The 25,289-nt window shown below is 36.3% G+C and overlaps 1 protein-coding gene across 32 annotated transcripts in view; it reads right to left on the bottom strand.

The window, feature by feature from the left end:
- PKP4 (plakophilin 4) overlaps positions 1-25,289 on the bottom strand; it is a 235,546-nt gene that overhangs the window by 82,628 nt on the left and 127,629 nt on the right. For 30 of the 32 annotated variants that reach the window (XM_072751596.1, XM_072751594.1, XM_072751606.1 and 27 more), the window contains one exon: positions 23,801-23,913. In XM_072751596.1, coding sequence (XP_072607697.1) covers positions 23,801-23,913 — 113 coding nt within the window. Of the gene's footprint in view, positions 1-14,358; positions 14,437-23,800; positions 23,914-25,289 lie in introns of those variants that run through there. The other 2 variants (XM_072751612.1, XM_072751611.1) reach the window with 2 other exon arrangements.

The following is a 25,289-nucleotide window of genomic DNA, read 5'->3' as shown; positions in this document are numbered from 1 at the left end:
GGGTCTAGATGGGGTTCTTTCTATTAGTAACAGGGGCAGGCTACTACCTTTACTCTCCTATAAGACACACTGAATTGAACAGAACCCGAATTATTTCTCTTTTGAAAAGAAAACCAGGCCACAGCTTGAGAGTAGAACACGGTCAAACTATAAAACTTACTGCTTTATTGAAAAAAAAAAAAAACTCTGTATTAACAATAAAGGGAACTATCAATAAAACAAAATGGCAACCTACTGAAAGGAAGGAGATAATCTGCAAATGATATTTATCTGCTAAGGGGCTAATATGCAAAATATAGAGAGAACATATATAACTCAAAACCAACCCCTCTCCCCCAAATAATCTAATTAAAAATGGGCAAGAACAGAAGAAGAGGAGGCGGAGGTGGAGGCAGAGGCGAAGGAACAAGAGACTACGACACTAAATAAGTGTTGGTGAAGAGGTGGAAAAGTAACCCTCAGGCACTACTGGTGGGGATGTAAATTGGTACAGCCATTGTGGAAAACAGGATGGAGGTTCCTCAAAAAATTAATAGAACTAACATGCGACTCAGTAATTCCACTCCTGGGTATTTACCCAAAGAAAACGAAAACACTAATTTGAAGATATATATGTACCCCTATATTTATTGCAGCATTATTTACAATAGCCAAAATATGAAAGCAGCCCAAGTGTCCATCAAGAGATGAATGGATAAAGAAAATGTGGTGTAAAAATACACACAGGAATATTACTTAACCATAAGGAAAAAAAGGAGAGAGCTTGCCATTTGTGACCGACAGGGTATTATGCTAGTGAAATAAATCTGAGAAAGACAAATACTATATTATTTAACTTATATGTGGAATCTAAAACACCAAAAAGAAACAGACCCAAAAATCTGAAGAACAAACTGATGGTTGCCAGAGGGGAGGGAAGTGCAGGATGGACAAATTGGGAGAAGGGGAATAGAAAAAAAAAATCACTGTGTTAAGAAATTTTATACCTACTCATACATATTTATGTATATAAAGAACCCTCATTAATAGTTTAAAAAGTAAGCATAGTCAATAACAAATTTCACTTCTATTAATGGAGAGGAATCACTGGACTGAATTATTTTAGGAATTTTTATTTATGGAGAACATGAGCACGTGTCACTGTCTAGACTATGTACCCTTAACAGCATTCTCCCTGGTGATCTATCCTTCTAGAATTAACTCAACAGCAACAATAAAATAATTAACTCAATGACATTTGATTATTTCCTCTTGTATGTCAAGAATGTGCCCAATAACCCATTTCAATTTTTGACTTTTCATATGATTTTAATTGCAATGGTTGTTTACTATTTCAAACTATGACCATCTTCTTGAGGATAAAGATTGTGTATTTTTTTTTAAAGATTATTTATTTATTCATTAGAGATACAGAGAGAGAGAGAGGCAGAGACACAGGCAGAGGGAGAAGCAGGCTCTCTGTGGGAAGCCTGATGTGGAACTTGATCCCAGGACCCCAGGATCATGACTTGAGCTGAAGGCAGATGCTCAACCATTGAGCCACTGAAGTGCCCCAAGATTGTGTTTTAATTCTATGTTTATAACTAGTATTGAGTAGGATGATAAATAAATGATAGCTGATATTCATCTTAACTCTTTGGGTTGTTCTTTTCAAGGCAATTCCTATGTAATTTTAGAAATTGTTTCAATCATTTTATGAAGGTGTCAGATTCCACCATGCCTTAGCCCCCCAATGTGGCTCTTTCTACATCTTATAAAAAAGATGTTTATTGTACATATAACATGAATCCAGTTAATTACCTACTGAGTGCAAGACATTATTATAGGGTGGGTGGTAATAGTGAAAAGACACAAAAACCATGTCTTCCAGTGCTTAAACTGTCTTATAAATACTTAATACAGTACTTGTGTGGCACCCCCACTGGATCACATGCCCAAAGTCATGAAGGTATCAAGAGATTTTCAGGAGGCTGTACTTAAAGTGAGAAAACTCGGATGGGCCCAGCAGTGTTTGATGGAAGAAGCATTTACATATGTATCACAACCCAAAGTGTGAAACATTTGTCTTAAAACAAAAAACAAGATCTAGCTCTCCTACTCACCTATCAAGAGAAAGTACATTAGTATTGGGACCACTCAGGTAGAAATTTGAATGTGAAGGCTCCACTGGGAGAGATATGTAGCAGTATGAAATATATTGCCATATTCTAGAGTTCGCTTCAATTCCCACAGCTCAAAAATTGTGAAGAGTTGGGAATCAGCCGGTTTGGGAGACCACCAACATTAATATTCTACATGTCCAAGTAAGATGAACATTTCTCCCTTCTGTGTTATGACAATGTCTTGAAATGGTTGTTTAAACCATCCCAATTTAGGAGCATTACATGATCTATTTATTTCACTATTACAACATATTCTTTCACTATGTTTTTAAAATGATTCTTAGGTGATCTTCCTTTACTGAAAGGAGATAATTAACAGATGAACACTCATTAATCATATGTTCATTAACTATTTTTACTGTTAGTTTTACTATTTTGAGTTCTGACCTTAAGTTCTGAGTTCCATACAAAAGTTCTGTATTTTGTAAAGATTTCATTTATTTATTTGACACAGAGAAAGAGAGAGCACAAGCAGGGGAAATGGCAGGCAGAGGGAGAAGCAGACTCCCTGCAGAGCAGGGAGCCCAATGCAGAATTCAATCCCAGGGCCCCAGGATCATGACCTGAGCCGAAGGCAGATGCTTAACCAACTGAGCTCGCCAAGCATCCCAAAAGTTCTGTATTTCTTCTGTATATGTTAGCTCTTGAATTTAAGAATACCACGTTTACAGATGAAATCTCAGTAGCTCAAATAAATTCCAAACGGCATTTCTTTTTTTCTACCAACTCATTACTGTCTTATTTCCCATTTGTGATTTGCTCATTTTAAAATTACCTTTCAACTTTTTCACTTGTTATTGGTGGGCTTTATTATTCTATTAATTGGAGTTATTATATTAATAAGTGTGTAGGTCTTCTGGATTCTAAATCCATTGTGAAAACTTCTGGTGACTCTCTAACTAGTTTGCTATAATTTCCTCTATAATCCATTGCTCTTAGATTTATAAGTCTACTTGTTAATTGATTCCAAGGTCCATTTCTCAGTTAAAAAGAAAAATGGTTTGTTTGGGTTTTTATTTTTTGGCAATGAATTCATACTGCAATTACTTAGCACCTTGTTATCCTCTAGGCATTACAAATTGCTTTTTAATGAAATGCATCATAATCTTCTTAGATATGGACTCTGGGCTCCAGAGTTCCCAGGTCACTCCATATTTCCTGTTATGCACCTAGGATTTTCTGCCCTAGGAATCTAGCAAAATAACTACTAATGACTGTTTAGTCTCTACCTGGTAATGTTACAAGATAAATTTAAACGCCCTTAAATGAGTAAGCATTCTGTTGAACACAAATTTCTATATCTTCATTGATTATAATTAAATCTTCAATTGTGATATGGAGATAATATTATAACATACTTTTAAAAAGGTTTGTTTGTAAGGTTTGTTTGTTTATTTATTTATTTATTTGAGAGAGAGAGAAAGAAAGAGCAAAAATATCTTATGCAGACTCCTTGCTGAGCAAAAGAGCCACCACAGGGCTCATCTCATGACCCTGAGACCATGACCTGAGCCAAAATCAAGAGTCAGCCAGTTAACTGACTGAGCCACCCTGTGCCCCAATATCATAATATACTTTAAGTCTTTTTATTTCTCATTAGTATCATTTTGACATCCTTTAAAATTAGTATATTTAAAATTTTGTTCTATTTCTCCCAATACATTTACAAAATATTCTAGTTTCTTGTGAGCTCTTAGGTAGGTAGAGCTCATTCTGTGCTTTAGCTTTCTTGAGTGCTTGAGAATGCTACTTGTTGAATATAATGTCTGTGGAAGTCCCAAGTCTTTTTTTTTTCCCCAAAGATTTTATTTATTTATTTGTGAGAGAAAGAGTAAACGAGAGCAGGAGGAGGGCCAGAGAGAGAAGCAGAATATCCACTGAGCAGGGAGCCCAACACAGGGGTTGATTCCAGGACCCTGGGATCATGACCTGAGCTGAAGGCAGACACTTAACAGACTGAGCTACCCAGGAACCTGGAAGTCCCAACTCTTAAAAACATTCACCATGTAAGTAGGTCAAATTTTTTCTCACTGTGACCCTTAACAAGAATGTTCTTCATAATTAGCAGAAGACTGCGATGGAATCAAGACCCCTCTAATGTACAAGCCAGCTTCTGATGTTCCAAGAACACATACCACCTACTAAAAGGTAACTGTTAGTTTCTAACTAGTTTCATTTTTCCTGTATCTGGGAAACAAGGATCTCTCACTTTTACTTAGACAATAATTAACTAGGATAGAGGTGCATGGGTGGCTCAGTAGGTTAAGCATCTGACTCCTGATTTTAGCTCCGGTCATGAACTTGGGGCTGGGGACGGAACCTGCTTAAAATTCTTTTTCCCTCCCCCTTCCCTCTCTAAACAAACAAACAAACAAACAAACAAAGTAAATGAATAAACAAACTGGGAAATAGATCCTTTACATTAAAGAGACTTATGCTCCATTCTACCACCAGAACCAGAGCACTTAGAAAAAATTAAACTATAATACTTAATGATTATTCAGCCCAAGATGGGAGCGGATAGCTCTACATTCTTCCACTACGCTATTTCAGTAAGTCAAAAGTAGGAAGGCTAATATGTAGGACATGCTACATATTAGGTGAACTGCTTTGCCTGGCTGAAGCAGAGGTGGGGAGGCAGAAGGCAAAAAGCTATGTCCATCTACTACATTATTGTTCTTACGGGGCTCTGAGGACTCTAGTTTGAAAAATCACTAGCCTATAGGCAATAACGATATCTTAGTAATAATACTCAGAAAGCAATCCTTCTTGGTGTCTAACTACTTTTAAGATCTCTTCCAGGGGGCAGCCCTGGTGGTGCAGCGGTTTGGTGCCGCCTGTAGCCTGGGGTGTGGTCCTGGGGACCCGGGATCGAGTCCCACGTCGGGCTCCCTGCATGGAGCCTGCTTCTCCCTCTGCCTATGTCTCTGCCTCTCTTTCTCTGTGTCTATGAATAAATAAATAAAAATCTTAAAAAAAAAAAAAAAAAAAAGATCTCTTCCAGGGCAGCCCAGGTGGCTCAGCGGTTTAGCGCCACCTTCAGCCCAGGGCCTGATCCTGGAGATCCGGGATCAAGTCCCACATCGAGCTCCCTGCATGGAGCCTGCTTCTCCCTCTGCCTGTGTCTCTGCCCGTCCCCCCCCCCCCCCCCGCCATGTCTCTCATTAATAAATAAAAAAATATTAAAAAAATATCTCTTCCAAATTTATTTATTGTCTATTCACAATTAATCCCAAGAAAAACAAAAACTCTTCCTCTAAATTTATGATTTTTTTCTAGGACTGAGGTTCTATTCTGTGTTTTTTTACTATGGTATCAGACCCTGGACAAATCTCTATTAGATGGAAACTGATGCCTTCTTCCTAAAAGAAGACCACTTGAACTCAGGAGTCAGGAAAAGGGAAACCATGACAACAACATGCTCATAATGATAACTTATTACTGTTCTTGTGTGTTATGGCTCTCAATTGCCCCTGAAATAGTATATACCTATAATTTGGACTAAGCAAGGCATAACAAGTGAGACAGGGTAAAAGAATCTCTTTCCATAATTGTTCATATAATCTGAAAGTGATACTGAGGTTAGAGAAAAGAAAGGGCGCTTAAATGATGTGCTTCATTTAAGATGTAATTGTCCCCAACCTGTCAGTACCAGGATAGGAGCCCTGAGTCACCTTTCACTCATGCAGATGGATTTGGGCTGACCCATCTGCAATTGACACCCAGTCACTTGCATGACTAACAGAAGGTGCAAACAAGGTGGCCGTAGAAGGGCAGACCAACACCTCATGCAAGGTGGAAAAGATTGAAGGCTTATGGTCTGACGCATACATTCCCTCTCAGTGACATTTTACCTGAAAAAACTACCCATGCTCTCAGAATGTGCTTTACAATTTTAGTCTTTAAAATATCATGAGTGAAGGGACAGCAAAGTCTTGGTTTCCATTGGCTGTTAGCAAGGCTAAAGTAAGATGTATAACCAGCCACCGTCATGAACATTTTTGGTCTCATTACTGGCTCTATGGGCTCTCACCCTTGTTTTCTTAATACTCATTCCACTTTTCCCCATGCTACTCTGCCCATGCATATTTTTTGATTCTATAACAGCTGTATAAAATGAATTCCAGGAAAAGGTAAGATATAAATAGTATTCTAACCAGTCTCCTAAAGAGAGAATTATGTATCTAATGCAGAGCAAAAAGATTAAAGGAACAGGAAATACTAGTCCTTTTCACAATTCAAGTAACTTTCATAGGGACTGGAGGTAAACACATTTTAGAAGATGTTAAATATTCTCTGACAAAAAGCATTTTGTGTTAGTGCTTTAAATCTATGAATAAAAGATCCAAAAGACCATATGGGAAGGGGAAGATCAAAAAGGATGTAGTACTAGACAAAAATGAAACAAACAGTTCCCTCTGGTATCCTCATAAATTATACAGGAAGCATGATTTCTGTTTAAGCCCAGCCCATGACAGGTGTTCCAACCAGTAAAAGTAGAAGTCAGAATAGAAGGGTTTTCTAACATTTCAGTTGACATTTGAAAGAGTGAAAGCAAGGTCGATGACAATAGTAGAATGGCTAACTACAACACCAGGCTCTCTTCCCTAAGTATTCTGTCATAACTTAGGGTCCTAGTTAGGCAAAAGGTCAGCCTTGGAATAGATGGGCTACTGCAATGTATCTATGATCTAAAATTTGCTGTTTCTGTCGCTTATTTTCTTCCAAAGCCCCTCTAAAGGTCAAAAAACAGAAATGAAAATCATTTTTAAAGATTAAAAATAAAAAAAGAAAGAGTATACACAAATATACTCTCTTTAGAAATGTGTAAAACGGGATGGGACACCTGGGTGGCTCAGCGGTTGAGCACCTGCCCCTGGCTCAGGGTGGGATCTGCGGTCTTGGGATCGAGTCCCACATCAGGCTCCCTGCTGGGAGCCTGCTTCTCCCTCTGCCTATGTCTCTACCTTTCTCTCTCTGTGTCTTTCATGAATAAATAAATAAAAATCTTAAAAAAAAAAGAAATGTGTAAAACAATTTAAATCATATATATTTTCTAAGAAGCTGGCACTGGTAGGGAGCAGGAAAAGGGTCCTGTTTTTCTACTTGTTTTGCATGAGATTGAGCAGAGTGAACATGGGATAAAACCGTAGATATCTGTAGTGAGATACACTGGCTAGCATCCAAACCCCTTAAAATTTGTCATTATAAATAGCTTTGTTTATGATGCATACAATTTCATTTTTTTACTTTAGAATTTAAATGTTTTGAGAAGCCTATGTAAAAATTTACTTACAAGGAGTTTTAAGTTATTATAAGCCTCAATTTTTTTTATTCAACATGTACTCCGCTGATTACTTATCCTTTTAGGCATTCAAAAGCAAAGGATTGGGCAGCCTGGGTGGCTCAGCGGTTTAGCGCCACCTTCAGCCCAGGGTGTGATCCTGGAGGCCCAGAATCGAGTCCCACATCGGGCTTCCTGCGTGGAGCCTGCTTCTCCCTCTGCCTGTTGTCTCTGTCGCTCGTGAATGAATAAATAAATAAAATATTAAAAAAAAATGAAAGCAAACGATTTATTCACATACAATTCTTTATACTCATATAAAGACACTATCAAATTTGGCATATGTCTAAAGAATGCTATTTACTTTCTTTCCGTTGATTACCCAATATGTTTATTTAAAAAATTTTATAAACAGTAAAGTTTCTTTAATTTCCAAAAAAAAAAAATTTATTCGTATTGTAAGTGTGGAAAGAAAGAACATATTTCTTAAATCTCTTTGTTTTTTTGAAAAAAATGGTGTTTCTCACTGTAACAGCATTTTCAGTTTTTAATTCACGGATAGGCACCATAAATCGCTGTTTTAGTGCTGAAGGAAGAATGAATTCACATGTGGGATAGAGTACAGAGCGAGGATCAGCAATAATTGTTCTGGAAAAAGAATGGACACAAGGATACAGTCAACATTTGGCATAGCATATGTTACGTGTCTATGTAGTAAGACCATGGAACTTAGGAAAATGGTTCTAGGATGCTTTAAAATCTGGAAGCTCTTATGGATCCCCAGTTTGTCACACATCTATCCCCTCTCCTACCCTTGTTTCCTTCTCTTTTATCCCCCACACATCAGTGCACAGGGTTTCCAAACTACCAAATTAGGGGAATGAAAAAGAAAAAAGCCTATTAGAAGAAATGGAAGCAATGACTATCATAATGGAGGGTCAGGGTAAAGCTCTTAAAACAGTATTCTGGATATGGTATGTTCCATACACAATGTTCAGTGGTTGAACAAGCACCCTCATGGAAAAGAGACAGGGCAAGTATGTGGGCAAGACTGTGTTAAATTCTTAGCTTTAATGGCCAGCATTTTCCTTTTGAGAGCTATGAATGAAAAGAATAACAATGGTTGGCAACATGACAGAAGAAGTGGTTGATCAGCTTTATCTTTCTTTTTCCCTTTTACTCCTCCTTCCCATGCATTGCCATAGTGAGCCAACATTATTGATGGAAACAGCAGCATGAAGTGTGCAGAGCACTCCGTATAGATTCACAGTCTATGCAACTTAAATAGTCTTTATTTAAACAATTAAAGAGAACATCCACCACTCAGATAAGACATAGAATCATCCTAATTTTATAAAAAGGAATCAAATTTTAAGCATAATTTCAGTCAGAAAATAAAGAGCTGAATCACTTAGCATTTAAAAAACTTTTTGTTATACAATATTTAAAACACACATATGTAAAAAAAGAGAACAGTATAATAAATCCCTTATGTATTCATAACCCAGCTTCAACAAGAAAAGGAACATGTAGTCACATTTATTTCATCTATACCTTCACTTACTACGTTCTCTGCATTACTAGATTATATCGAAGCAAGGCTCAGACATCTTATCACTTCAGTAATAAGATGTACCTCTAAATATAGAAACTTTAAAAAGATCAGAATCACAATAACAGTAGCATACCTAAAATATTAGAAGTAAAATTCTTTTTTTTCCTTTAGATTTTATTTATTTATTTGAGAGATGAGAATGTGAGAGACAGCAAAAGAGAGCATGAGCTGGGGGAGAGGCAGGTGGAGAGAAACAGGCTCCCCACTGAGCAGGGAGGGAGCCCAATATGGGACTGGATTCTAGGACCCTGGAGCCAAAGGCAGATGCTTAACTGACTGAGCCACTCAGGTGCCCCTAAAAGTAAAATGCTTAATATCAACAAATATCTAGTCAGTGTTCAAATTCCCTATTCCAATGTTTAAAAACAGATGGTTTGTTTGAATCTAACCAAATCAAGGTCCACTTGCTGTATCTGGTTACTAGTCTCTAAACATCTCTCTTAATGATGTTAATGATGTCTAGTTTCATCTTCCCTCTCTCTTAATTTTTTTTCCTCCCTGTTTGAAATTATTTCATTGGCCCAACAGACTGGATCTGACTAATGCATCAGCACACTGTCATTTAACATGTTCCTTTGGCTTCATATTTCCTATGACTTGGTATTTATATTTAGATGACTAGCAATTCTGGGGCAAGAATTCATCAAAAGTGACATCACGTACATCCACTGCATCACATCAGGATAATATAATTTTTGACCGTCTCTTGTTTTGCAGTATTTTTTTTTTAAGATTTTATTTATTTCTTCATGAGAGATACAGAGAGAGAGAGAGAAGCAGAGACACAAGCAGAGGCAGAAGCAGGCTCCATGCAGGGAGCCTGATGTAGGACTCGATCTTGGGACTCCAGGATCACGCCCTGGGCCAAAGGCAGGCGCTAAACCACTGAGCCACCCAGGGATCCCCTCTTGTTTTGCAGTATTAACATAAGATAGATCGATGGGTTCAGATGCCTTCAGCCTGATGCATTTAGTGTAAGGTTTCCCATCATCTCTTCAGCTAATGATTTTAGCTGCTGTTGATGATTACTTATCTAGATACATTAATTATTTCATTGGTGGTTGCAAAATTCACTCATATTTTAACTTCTCAATGTATGTACTACTTCTGTCAATAATATAATTTCTACCTATGTATTTGTATTTATGTTCATAGAAATATAGTACTGCTTTACTCACTACTTACAAATAAGTTTTTACTGGGAAGTTGTTAATGCCACTGAGAAAACAGATGTAGATCTATGCTTTGTCCTTCCTAAGCACTTAGGTTCTTGTATTATGGTTGATAATTTCATTTGAATTTCCTCTGTGGCTCAGATAGGTCCAGTATTGATACTATAACGAAAGGTGGGGGTAGATCAACCTTTAACTGACTTGTTCTCAAGCAGAAACAACACATCACAGGACCTTAGAATAACTGTTACTTGTTCTTTTGCAATAAAGAAAAAGCTAAAAGAAATAAACACACTCATATAACCTAAAGACATTCCTCCTTGGATTATAAGGTCTATTAATGCAAACCAAATGTTATATCTAAACGCCATGACAGTGGTTAAAATGTATGATTATTTAATATAATTTTTTTTTTTTAGCTGTGAAAATATAGTCTACGGGCTTTTTTCCTCTTCAGTTTTAGAGTGTTTTTCCCCTTATTTAATAGTGGAGAAACAAGACAGGAGAATAGAAAAATCCATGCAACAAACAAATTACACTGATTTGTTATTAAGTAGATTGAGAAGCCTCAGGGAGGAAGCCATAATAAAAATTCCGTCACTACAAAGTCTGGCAAACTTGTCGGGTGCCTCCCCTCCCCACCCTGGCAGACAAGCCATGTTCATTTTTAGGGCAAGCTGATTAACTGCTGAAAATGCACTAATGGATAGCACTCACTTTTAGGTAGCTAATCATATTTTCTATTTTCTTTTCCATACATCATTGGTTTAGACCTAGATAAAGTAGCAGTTCTCTGAAGGGTTAAAGAAACATCTCATTATATTTTCATCAGCCTTTCCATTCCATGTTCTTAACCTACCAAATGGTAATGAGAATGTGAACTTAATACTAACTTCCTTTTATTTCATCATGGAGATTAAAATGATTAGATGAAGAAATGGTAAACTTTCCCCCTAAAATAATGAACTTCAGAAAGTACATTAGTGGGAAATATATTTTTCAAGACTGTTTTCTAGAATCTTTGAATTAATGTCTACATGATTTCTTTAAAAATGTTTGTGATCAACCAAGAATATAAATAGAAGCCACAGCAGTTTCCATAAAGGAGAAACAAAATAGTGGTAGTGGAGATGGAGCGAGTGGCTAGGGGTTTTAGAATTGTCTTTGTATGTTAAACACCATTTTATATAGGTTGTGTCTATTTAGAGTGGTATAGTGGATATAAGTGGGAGGCTTAAGTCTTCTCAAACCATTTACTGACATCCCACTGGAAAAAACAATAGAATACTACTATCTTTAGGGGACAATATCATCCTAATCATAAATTCAGATGTACAGTAATGAGTAAATCAAAGCAAATTAAACGCACAACACCAACAAAGAAATACTGTTTAACAGTTAAGAAGATAAAGGGTATAAAACATCTGTTAGCACAGGTGTCTATTATGGATTAGGTCCTCAATACTATAAAGTATTTTAAGCTAAGGATATGACAATCCCCGACACAGGTAAAGTCTTCTGGCACAGAGCTAGGACAGTATAATCTGATCACCATGGAGCTCTTCACAAAATTAGAAATAATAAAATATAAACATATATTTTAGGCTGCTACTAAGCATATTTGTCATATTTTGTTAGTTACAAAATGGTCCCTTCTGCTAGACTGGAAATTTCCAGGCTTTAATATCTTTGTATCTCTACAATATAGCAAAGGTATACGTAATTACTGAGTGGGTTTAAAGAAGACATCATAAATATTTGCAAAAAATATATAAATAAATGCAAAATCACAAAAGGAAATTTGGAAATAGAAAGTAATGTTAGTATTATGCTTGGGCTTTTACCTTTCCTCAACTGCAGATCTGGATAATTAGGTATCTATTACTATATATCATATATACAGGTTGTATCTTCTATGTACTTGTAATGATACTAAAGAACTTGTATTCTAAAAATGGATTAACATTGTGTACTTTTAGTGCTACAATACACCATGACCTGTGTTATTTTAACATATACATCCCAGAGCTATTTCAGTGCAAAAAAAACTAATGATAGAACCAAAGACAATAAGCCAAATTACTCATTAGAAAAGTGGGCAAAGAGGGGTGCCTGGGTGGCTCAGTTGGCTAAGTGTCTGACTCTTGATTTCGACTCAGGTCATGATCTCAGAGTTGTGGGACTGAGTCCCCTGCTGGGCTCCACACTCGGTGCAGAGTCTGCTTGTCCCTCTCCCTCTGATCCCTTCTCTTCACTTCACTGCTCTCTCTCTCAAAGAAAGGAAGAAAGAAAATCTTAAAAAAAAAAGGGCAAAGAATATGAATAGAAGAGGAAGCTCAAATGGATCATAAAGACACAAAAATATTCAATCACATCAGTCATCAAGAAAATGTAACATAAAATGAGATAAAGATTGGCATAAAGAGCCTGCATAATCTTAAATGTAGGCAAAAAAAAAAAAAAAGAAGACAAAGAAGAGAGAGAGAGGGAGACAGACAGACAGACACCCCCCCACACACACACCCTGGAACTTTTCCACATACTGCTTGAGAGGGTACAATTGTTGAGATACTTCAGGAAACAATTCAGGAAGATCTAGAAATTTTTTTTTTTTAATTTTTTTGTTAACTTTTATTTATTTATGATAGTCACAGAGAGAGAGAGAGAGGCAGAGACATAGGCAGAGGGAGAAGCAGGCTCCATGCACTGGGAGCCCGACGTGGGATTCGATCCTGGGTCTCCAGGATCGCGCCCTGGGCCAAAGGCAGGTGCTAAACCGCTGCGCCACCCAGGGATCCCAAGATCTAGAAATATTGAAATATTTATTATGACCCAAATATTCTACTTATAATGATGTATTTTCCATAATCTTATATGTATAAACCAAGATACAGGTTCAAAAATGGTTACAACTGCATTATTTATAGTGTTGAAAAGTGGAAGTAAAATGTTTTTCAATAAGGAAATGGCCAAACAATTGATTATTCTATGAAATATATATAACAGCAGCTAAAAACATAAACTAGATCTACACACATCAACATGGATAGATTTTAAATACAGAGTAGAAAAATACTGAGTGCACAATGATATACACACTATACCATTTTGTGTAGATTAAAAAAGGAACACAAAATATTGGCCAAGGATGAATAATGATATAAAAGTACACAAAGTAAACTAAAAGACTATATACTTGTGGTCAGCAATTGGGAAGACAGAATGGGAGCAAGGAGGGCTTGCATTATAAAGATATTTTAAATAAAAGCCAATATGATGAATTATCAACAATATTCAGTTATGGGATATAATACTTGAGCTTTTGTTATATTATTATTTGTGCTTAGTATTTCTAACATTTCTGAAAGATTAAAAAATGCAGATAAAACCCAAAATGACAGTAAATAGAAGATACGTGATTAAAGGAATTATTAATTCTTATGAAACAGTAAAGGTAATTTTTTTTTCAGGAAGCATCTTGAAATATATGATATGGTCTATTTAAATTACTTTGTAATTCATCAATATATATGCATAGTTAAAAAAACCTAATGACTAAGAGTGGGGGCTGGTAATGTAATTTCTGTATTGACTGAATAATTTATTGCTGTTACACATCTTGAGAATAGTAATTATAGAATGTGAACTATGAAAAATTACAGAAAATGAAATACTGTTATTTTAATTAAAATGGTGCTTTAAAAGACAATTAAATAATGGCATGATACATATATTTTAGAAGCATGGGCCTCTGAATTTTAAAAAGCATTTTCCTCTTCATTAATTAGGAAAATTATTATAGTTGGGCTGCCTCCATATTTAACCAAATACATTGATATAATATGTCTTAAGATAATATGAAAATGATGCAAACTATAAACTCTTTTTGTGGTTCCTTCTAACGATATCATGCAATTAACATTTTTAAATGTTCAGTCTAAGAAATAGGCAACTCATTTTGAAATATTTGCTATGAGGGAATAGCAATAAACACATTTTATTGTATAATGTTCTAGATCCATAAATACTATTACTTATGACAACTATTTGTCTTAAATCCACATTCTCCATGGTAACATTCTTAGGTTAAAATAGGTTAGTTTAATATAATATTGGTTGAATTACCTTGGGCTCACATGCCCTGCAGAAGACCTAGTTAGACAAGTTTAATTCAAATCAGCAGAAACAGTTGCCACTTGGATTTGTATGTCCCAGATGAAATTGGCTTGTGACTGGAATGGCAATGAGAAGCAGTAATTAAAATGCCTTCTGGAAGAACTGTGCTTAAGTAAACTGCTCAAGATAAATGACTTCTGTAGAGCTACAGGTCAGACATAGACTCATTTATATATCTTTCAGATGTGGTACTGTGTTTACAATAGGAGTTGCATCATAAAAATTCAGTGTTACTAAATTTGCTCGTAAGAGCATCCATTTAATAAATATTCACTGCACAGATCCTCAAGAGAGTTTCTGATAATTACATTCAAATATCAAATAATTTATTCCTCATTTGATCTCCATTAGAAATGATATCTGAGAACTTTTATTTGTTTGACCATTAAGAGAGACACTAGTGACCAAAGGGCAATACTTAGGAATGGAAATTGGAGAACTATATTCCGACGAGTATTACAGCACTCCCAAATAGCTTTAGCTACTAGGTACTGAAAGTAACTGAACGCAGACCAGTAGCTCTGAGTAGCTCAGCAGGATACAGAGATTTACCATAACAGAAAGCAGAGGAGAAAGGAAAGAAGGCAAGTTCTTGTGGGGAGTAGGAGGATGGGTGAAGAGGCTAAGGAAAACTTCTATCACTCCCTGTGGCTCTCCATGACCCCCAGACTAAGAATGCCTAAAGCAAACCCCCTGGGATCTTATCCTCTTGATACCTGAGACATAGCATTGTTTACAATAGTCAAAAAGTAGAAATAGCCCTAATGTCTATTAGATGTTTGTTTATTATGAATAAACAAAAGTTGGTATATCCATACAATGGAATAATTATTTGGAAATAAAAAGGAATGAAGAACAGATACATGCTTGTAACATGGGTAAACCCTAAAAACATGCTCAGTGAAAGAAACCAAGTTACAAAAGGCCATAGATTGTCTGATACCATATGTAGAAAATGTCCAAAGGATCAATCCACAGAGACAGAAAGGAGACAAACAGTTTCCATGGGCTATGGAGAGGGGAGAATGGTAAAGGAGTGCTAATGGGTAGAGGGCTTCTTTTTTAGGGTGACAAAAATTCTCTGACATGGAACAGAGGTAAGAGCTGAACAATGCTGTGAATACACTAAAAATACTGAACTGTACACTTTAAAAGTATGCATTTTATGGTATGTGAAATATATCTCAATAAAACTATTATTTTAAAAATTTGGGTTTTGGCTGGTGAGAGCTCTGGAGGTCAAATGGACAGAACTTTATCAAGCATCTTCCTAAGTGGTACATTAAATAAGTAATAAACTGTCAAGGCATAAACATTCCATCTTTCCAAAGACTTCATTTTTTAAAAATGTATTATTTGAGGAGGTTTATTTCACAATGACTTAAAAATATTCACTGAAGAAAAGACCTGAACCATGAAAAAGCCTTTTCTGCTACTGTCAGCCTAAAATATTTTTAGAATTTTTAATAGTATCAATGGAAGCCTGATGGGCACTAGCAGATGACCCTATAAAATGTAAAAAAAAAAAAAAAAATGTGAATGGCAGTGGGGAATAAAATCTTTTCATTAAAAAATAACACAGTTCTTTTCTTAAGTGGCGATAAGAAGACTATTTGTCAAGATTGTATGACCTTTTTGAAACCATAAAGAATTCTATTTTAGCAGGGCTTCAAACTAACTGAAAGGGAGCGATAATCTTGGGAAGAGTGTAAAGTTATTTAATTTCAATATTGCCACCCATTTTCCCCCTTATTCAGCTGATATGGACAGAATTCTTCTCAGTCTAGAGTAACTTCCAACATCAGTAGCAGTCAGTTAAAGGACAGGCAATGTGAAGGGACCAACTGTTTCCAAATGCAGACAATGTACACAAATTAAAATGAAAACTTAAAATTGTATTTTGATTCCAAAAGTTGCCATTAATTAATGTTTCCTAAAATACTAAAAGTTCCATTTTTTAAGAATCTTTTTTTGATTTCAACGTACATGAAAACGTAGTGTTTCCTCTTAATAAGTGGAGAAACTATGATTTACAAGATAAAATTTGTAGAACCAATTTATGTGCCCTGAAGAAGTAAGCTTTTTCTTTCACCATCTACAACTTGTCTAGAAACTTTGTTTCTGGGCAATGAATGGCAAGATTCCAAATCTGCAACCAGGGATAATTTTGAAATTCTGTATAATAGAATCTCAGAAATAGTTTCATTAAGTTGAAGATGATCATATTTTCATTTACTGACTTTTCAATTCAAATTACATTTTCTTCTCCTTCCAAGTTTTTTTACCCACCAAGTTGCACTACTTGTAATTTCTCTGCTTACGTGAAACGCAGGCCACACCTTGTACACTTGAAGGCTGATCTGCCCTGTAGTATTTCCTCTGGCCAAGTCTTCCACCCACACTGTGCTGCTTGCCACTGGAAGGCTGTAATGATCTCCAACCACTGCTGAATTAGCATCCCTAGGTCACTGGTTCAGACTCAAACTATTTGTCCCATTGGGAATTCCTCAGGCAAGTGGGAGTCATTAAAAGTTAGGTCTGGCATGTCAAAGTGGGACTTTAGGAACAAGACAAAAGGTTAGCCAGGGGGAATTACCTCAAACTTAAAAAAATAAATTGAAGAGAACGAAACATAAAAGTGATTGGCTCTTTTGTGGGGTTAGTGGAAATGTTCTATGTGGTGGTGGTTATACAACCACATGCCAAAAATCTCAAAAATCATAAAACTGTATGTGACAAAGGGTGAATTTTACTGTAAGTAAACTACACTTCAGTTAAGTGTGACTTGAAAACAAAATGGTTATCTCTGAATGGTAGAATTATGGGTTTTTCTCTTTATACTTATTTTGAAATTTACAAATTGTCTAAAATGAGCATTATTTAACTCCACAGTCAGTAAAAAACAAAACAAAACCTAGACCCCAAAACAGAGGAAGAATTCAGCTGTGGCCACCCCTGCCCATTGCTTTGCCCTTGGAAGTGGAGGTGGGCAGGGGAAATCTCAGGGTGAGGAGCTGGGCCCCTCACAGTGGGCTACAGGGACTGTCTACTGTCACCCTATCATTTGAAATCTAACCTAGACTAATGTCAGAAAGAAACTCCACTGATGATGTTGCAATGAGAAAAAGAACAAAGTCCATGCTCATCAGATTTGGATTTGAAGGATGTTGCTTAGCCCTTGGGAGGCAAGAGATTTAAAGGGCAAATGTCCCTCTGAGTTAACTGTGCTGAGATTCTCCTGAGATGAGCGGTACACACCTTAGCATCGCATGAGGGCCAGGTCCCTTGGTTAAGGCATGCACACCAGGTAGTTGCACAGTGACCTGTAATACAGGACACCTCATGTCTCAGCACCCGTTGTTACCCATGACCATAAAAAGCATGGCAGACAGAAATAGTCATCACGGCACGCTGCCTGCTTGAAGGACCTAAAATTAGCCCACCCATCTATATACGCTAAATATCTTTGAGCCAAACCAGAGTGTCAGGATTGGCCTCCTGGAGAATTACTTCCAGGTAAGGTGCTATTCTATCCATTTATATTCCTTTTAGCAGTGTAAGAAAGGGCCCTATGAGCCTGATTTCATAATTTAGAGAGAGACTACCAAGGATGCTGTTTGCCACACCAGAAAGTGGTCTCTCAACGCCGACTCACAGGAAAAACCACTTAAGTCTTGTCCTCAGGAATGGCATTTTCCTGAGCAACCTGGTTCGTTTGTATTCTATAGACACTTTGAATAGAATTCATTTGTGTTCATCTCTAAAGAGATGGATGGATACTAGGTCACTCAGAGCCAAAATGGCTCCCTACTTTTAGCAAATGTCATGGAATGTTAGCAACATACATTTTTTATACTATTTTAACCTTGGTCTCATCTTATGGTTCTAATCATTATCTTCTATTTGCTCTAATTTCCTCACTCTGTTTTTGATTTTTGTATTTTAAAAAATACTTCAGGGATCCCTGGGTGGCGCAGCGGTTTGGCGCCTGCCTTTGGCCCAGGGCGCGATCCTGGAGACCCGGGATCGAATCCCACATCAGGCTCCTGGTGCATGGAGCCTGCTTCTCCCTCTGCCTGTGTCTCTGCCTCTCTCTCTCTCTCTGTATGACTATCATAAAAAAAGAAATAAAAAAAAATAAAAAAAAAATAAAAAATACTTCAAATACTTTTGGAATGAAGCAAAATATTAAATACATAGATAACTATAAGTATACTCCAAACAAATAAGAAAAGTGGTATCTTCTGTTCTCTATTAACTGATCCCACAGCCTACTTTAAATGAAGTGAATATTAAGTACATAAAAGAAGTATACTTAGTATTAATAGAGAAAAGTTATAAGTTCCTTATTAAGTATTTCCATAGCCTACCTTCAATGAGGGGAAACATTAAATACATAGATAAATATTAAATGCATAGGTAACTATAGTGTACTTCGCACAAAGCAGACAGGCTGTAACTTCTCTATTAACTAATCTCATAACTCACCTTCAGGTTTTTCAAAGTTATAATGATTATTTTTGGCTTGACATTTCATCTTAGGATATAAGCACCATCAACTGTAGATTAAGGATCATTATATGTTGATATTGCTTGGGTTATTAGTGCTTTTTTGTAGTAAATAAAGCAAATGAGAAATCATATCAGAAATGGGGTTTTTATTAACCTTGTTTAGAACCAGAGTTCCAAAGAGGCATTAATAGAAAAACTAAGCAATTACTTTAAATCATTAAGATTTTAAAATGATTTTTAATGATTTTTGCTTTTAAGTTCTCAACAAGGCATATGGCAAACAAATTGCCAATGGCAACTGTTCACATTTGAGGACACGTTCTAAATAAAAAGCAGAGGCTTAGTTTCTCCACCTAGAAATGAAGAACATCTCATGGCATGGGTTAAAAATTCACCTATGGGGCAGCCTGGGTGGCTCAGCAGTTTAGCACCGCCTTCAGCCCAGGGCCTGATCCTGGAGACCTGGGATTGAGTCCCACGTCGGGCTCCCCACATGGAGCCTGCTTCTCCTCTGCCTGTGTCTCTGCCTCTCTCTCTCTCTCTCTGTCTCATGAATAAATAAAACTTAAAAAAAAAATAAATAAATAAAAATTCACCTATGGTACTACCAGTGTGAGGGAACCAAACTGCTCAGTTTTAGAGGCACTCCTTTGGGAGAGGGCTCTATGGTATATTATTCAGCACAATATAAGAATCATTTATTAAATAGGACCTCATGCCACAGCCTCCTTCTTATTCACGGGGTAAGGCCAATAAAAGCAAATGCTTTGAACAGAAAAAGTAAATAAAAATGTACTTTTCATCTCCTTTTGGGTTTTTATAATGTCATCTTTGGATGAGGAAACCTAAGAAAACCTTACAGATCACCTTACCAACTCTGAGACAGGGTCTAAATAAAACAATATGAAAGATAACTAGTTATCAAATCCCCGTTTTGCTAACTAAACTCAATTCATGTAAGAATGACCTGAATCCAAAGGAAGTTTCATTCATGGAGCTTCAAGAATTCTGTCATAAGCAGTAGTCCTGCTTTTAATTTCCTTTGAGCAAATCAGAAATGGCTGACAGGAAAGAGGGCTTGGGAATGAGAGTTAATTTCTGTTTTTCCTTATCTTTAGATTCTTGTTCTAAGACTGACAATTGGTGGGGACTAGAAGACACAAGAAGGATCTCTCAAGTGACAAAAACCTATGCTCCCCCTTCACTAACACTGTTATCTAATGGGCTTCTTGCTAGTGTGTAAAACCTGGTGGTCACAGAACAAAGTAACTGTGTCAATAGTCTTCTTGAGGTCCACTGAAAAGCACACTGAAAGACAGCAGATATGGAGAAAGGGCAGACAGATATCCAAAGATGCCAAATAGAAAACCTCATGGTGAAGCATTCTTATTTGATGAGCTTAAAACACACGAGACTTCACTGAGGTCCATTATTCATTCGATGAGTATTTGTCTGGGTGCCTGCCTGCTGAGCACCAGGCACTGTGCCAGGGCTGTGGGGATGAGGTGGACCTTACCATCTCCTGGGAGAGCTGACAAATGCATGAACAGTTTTGAGTTCAGATGAAGAGAGATGACCTTCCCAGAGAAATTAGGGAAAGGCTGTGAGGAAGTGCTAACATTATGTTGGGGGGATTGAGAATACATGAGAATCCAATGGGAGATGTGAGTAGGGCAAGCAAAATGGAACTTTTAAGATTCTTCCCACTGTTCACTGAATGACAAAACCAGCTTTTCTCATAACCCTAATATTCCATAATAGATCCCTGGCCTGCTGCTCTTATTCTGACCCATGGACTACACTACCAGACAACCACTTCCAAAAATAACTTTCAACGGGTCTCTTTTAAGACCTCATGGAGGTTACTTATCATCACATTTGTCCCCAGTTCTCCACAACCAGATGCCAGCTGTACCCTTCCAACCTCACAAGTCATTAGGTCCTTTTAGGACACATCCTAGGTACCTGAACCTCTTGGTGTGCTTCAATACAACCACAGTGAGGAATCCCATATACCTCTGTGCATGCTTTCCCCTGTTCTCTGGTCAACCTGGCTTCCCTTGCTGCAGAACCATCCATTTAGACAAAAGTCACTGACCAAGCCCAGTGAGATGTCACACATTACACTAGGCCCTGAGATCCAGTGACAAAACACCAAAATCACTCAGAGTAAATGTTATATAACATGTACTTTTACTAACATTTTTAAACAAACCTATGGAATTAGCTAATTCAATTAAAATTATTTAATATTTTAAAAATTAAGGTGCAGAAAATAATCTAATAGCCACGCACATATCAACCACTCCCCTCATTTAACAAATGTTACTATTGTGTCATATTTGCTTTAGATGTCAATTTTAAATAACATGTTACAGATTTGGCTAAAGCCTAATTACTGATAGCTTCCTCCTCCCTTTCTTCCTAGAGGTACCACTATCTTAAATTGGTGTCATTCCAAAATATTTTTTATACTTTTACTACACATGCATACATCTGTGAACACTACCAAACACTGTTTACAAATTATGCAGGGCTGCTACATATATTTTTAAAGTATTCATAATTATATCCTCCTATATTTATTCTTTTGCAATTTGTGGTTTTCACTCAGAAGTCTGTTTTGCAGGGCCCCTGGGTGGCTCAGTCAGTTAAGCACCTGCCTTCAGCACAGGTCATGATCTCAGGGTCCTGGGATCGAGCCCTATGTTGGGCTCCCTGCTTAGTGGGAAGCCACTCCCGCTGCCCCTCTCTCTGCTCATGCTCTCTCACTCTCAGATAAGTAAAGAAAATCTTTTAAAAAGGTCTGTTTTGCAAAGATGTTCATGTTCATACATGTAATCTAATTACTTCATTTTCACTGTTCTTGAGTCCACTTATCCAGTTTATTTCCCATTTTCATCCTGATGGATACTTTCTTTCTCATATTTTACTTTTGCAAATAATACTATAATGAACATCCTTGTGTCTGTTATCCTGTACACACCTAATCAGACTTTCTCCAAGAATAGCATGTTCTTGAAGTTTTAAATTGTCTTCTTCTGCCAATTGATTCTCACTCATTGTTGAGTTTTTTTTTACTCAAGTTTTATAATATCTGATTGTGAGCTCATCCTTAGTGATGCCAGTTTCCCACATGGGGATCCTGAACAACACGAAGAATTACATTGGAGCTCCAAACCCACATGTGGTTTGGAGTTTACCCATGGGTGCAGCCAACTGAGGGTCAGAGCCTAATATACTAATCTTAAGTTCACATGTGCATGGGTATTAAATCTAAGACTAGTGCTTTCCAGGGGGGAGGAGTTGATTGTCCCTAGGTCTCCTCCAGAGTTAGCTCAAATGCTTCTGGCTCTGCCTTTCAGTTTCTTCCCTATTTCTAGTACCTGGAGATTTTCCTCTCCATTAGACTTACTTTATCAATATATCAGGTATTTCTAGGGGTTTATCAAGAGAATTTCTATGTTAATTAGCTAAATTGCCAGAATAAAAGTCCTAACTGAATTCGGTAAGTGTTGAATTAAATTTTCTGTTAGTGTAAAATTATGTATTTTTAAATCTGTTGGTCTCTGTCTTTGGAACTATACAATATCATAGTATTGAGTTTTCTTTTTGGTGCTAAAGATAGAGATAGTTTTTAAAAAAAATATTGAATAAAAATACTGAATAAAATTAACATTAATTTTAACAATTTTGACTTCCTTGATAAATTATTTCATTAAGTACAAAGCCAGAGTTGAAATATTTGATGTACATTTTTACTCTTTGCTTACAATTTCCCTTCCTGTTAAAAAAAAAAAAAACCTGCTTGGATAACTAAAAAATGATCACATGGCTTGATATTTGTGTTTTAGAAGTTTTATTAATCTTATTTGAATACTTTATGTCTTAATAACACATCAATATGCACAACTCTTCAGGGTCAGAGATGAAAACATTCACAAGAACACAACTTATTAGCCTAATATTTTTAAATCCATAGCAATAATTAGCCAGGAAGGAGGAACTACAGACAGCACTCTATTCACTAAGAAGACTTTCTTGGCTAAGAGAAATAGGCAATACTGACAAGCAGAACAATAATGATGTTAGAAATGACTTAAGAGACAAGTTACTGTTGGCACATACCTACACAGGAGTAAAGAAACCAAACTTAAAAATGCAAGCAATAGAAGATATTTTATGGTTGGCTTTACTAGAATATGTAATTAACAAGAAAGAAATCCACAAATAGGATCAGCAGTGATTTCACCATTTGGTAACATGGCAGTAATTTTTTATAATAATAATGTTTTTAAATAACTTAAGAGGCTATTTTAACACAAAACAATAATTCTGATTAAATATAGTTTTTTCAGTAATATATTGGTTTTGAATTTAGTATATGAATACATTGAATTATACATATATACATATGAATTCATATGTATATACATATGAATTCATATATACATATGAATACATATAGTAATTACTTTGTATAGCATTTTTACAGAGTTCTAGAAAAACTCAAGGTCAACTGAAGACATTTTTAAAAGCTGCTTAAATGTTATTAGTAATTAACGATTTGAAAAACATCAAAACATAGTAGTAAATGATGTGAAAAACATCATTTACTATGTCTACATATGAGAAATCAAATTTCTAAAGGTAGCATACAGAAACTTCCCAATGCCATAAAAAATACTTCAAGCACAGGATGAATGATAATATTGCAAGAGGTTTCTCAAATTTGAATAAATTGACATTTTTGGTGTCAAATTCAGAAAGGCAAGTTAACAGTTGACAACACCAACAGAATCATTTGCTGCACCCAGGATAACTTAATAAGGCATGTAACACGAAGGCATGTAAAAAGATAGAGCCATCAGCTCTGTACCTGGTGCTGGCGATACTCGGTGATTCTGCTCCAAGCCTACATCTCTCTAGCTGACTGGCAACGATCTGCCTTTCCACTTCCAGTTCTCGGGTGAGTCGCTGAAACTGAAGCTCCTGTGATTCAAGGAAATAAAAGGCATATAAGGCACCAAGACAGATATATACATGAATGTATGTCATAGGAAACAGGAACATACCCATTACACAGCACTATATATGGTGTGGCTTTGTGAAATTAAAAAGTTTTCGGTGGAATTATTGACCTACATAACCTACTGATTCATACGTACCTTTTTCAAACTTAAAGGCACTAGCATATTAGCCTTTGCTTGATATGGGAAAGATATTTGCTTTGTTTGTTCTTCTGAGGTTTGCAAATAGTACTTCTGCTACAGTGCTGTATTAAATATAAGGTCTGCAGAATCCTTGATGTGTCTACATCAGGTGCCCACCAACCAACATAAGCTCTTCAGCCTCAAGAGCTAATTTTTATGTTCTTCCGACTATATTGAAAAAATGTAAATTCCCATGATGAGATCACTTTATATTTCACACAGAGCCTTTTAATCGTTAAGAAAAAAAAATCATTCCAACCCTACAGAAAAAGTCTTGCTATATTAATCTGCAATATAAACAAAAAATTTTTCTATTGTTAGGAAATAACATCTTCATTGTTCATGTGTCATTGTGAAGGGGAGAAAAAAATGAAGTCTGAGCCATAATATAGAATTTAAAATTGTATTTAAAAGCTGTGAGGTCTAAAGAAATTATCTTATTCATTCTATGCTGCATTATGAAGGCAAGGAAATTCTATCATAGAAGATGCTTTAACTTTATTTGTACTTATCTCATTGTTATCTTGACGAGATTTTAATAAATAGGAAGTATGCTATGCTATCTATAAACATCTATATCTAAAACATCTATAGATCAAATGAAGTATACTGCAAAGGCTTTAAGCCACAAGTAACACTCAATAATACCTCAAGCTCCCCTGTACCATATCATCTCCTTACAAATCTACTCAAAGTAAATGATGAACTCTAAGTAGTTTAATTGGACAATGACTGCTAAGTCAAAAATACCGCACATATGAACCCTAAACCTAGAAACTAGTCAGAAATAAAACTATCTTAAATATTATTTATGACAATATGTGCTATTTGTTTGCCAAAATTGAAAACAATTTAATTGAAGTGTATTAGCTCCCTGTGGAGTCAGGCAAACATGCTATTTATTTCTTGACAATACTGGCTCTGTAAATTCTACAAACTATTCTTAGAATAATTTTTAAGATACAGTCCCTGAACTCCTTAATGCTTTCTGATACTGAGAATACTTTTCTAATGAGCCCAGGTGGTGTGCGTATATAGGGCATGGCCTGAATGAATAATAGTTGGCTCAGTAATGCTGTACAACATGATCAAAGTGGGACGCTGCCTACCCCTGCTTAACATTTCCTAGACCTCTGTTCTTGATAAATGCTTACC

The sequence above is a fragment of the Vulpes vulpes genome, chromosome 3, assembly GCF_048418805.1.
Source record: "Vulpes vulpes isolate BD-2025 chromosome 3, VulVul3, whole genome shotgun sequence".
Lineage (NCBI taxonomy): Eukaryota > Metazoa > Chordata > Mammalia > Carnivora > Canidae > Vulpes > Vulpes vulpes.
The sequence above is the reverse complement of the archived record's forward strand: the minus strand, read 5'-3'. Positions and strand labels throughout refer to the sequence as shown.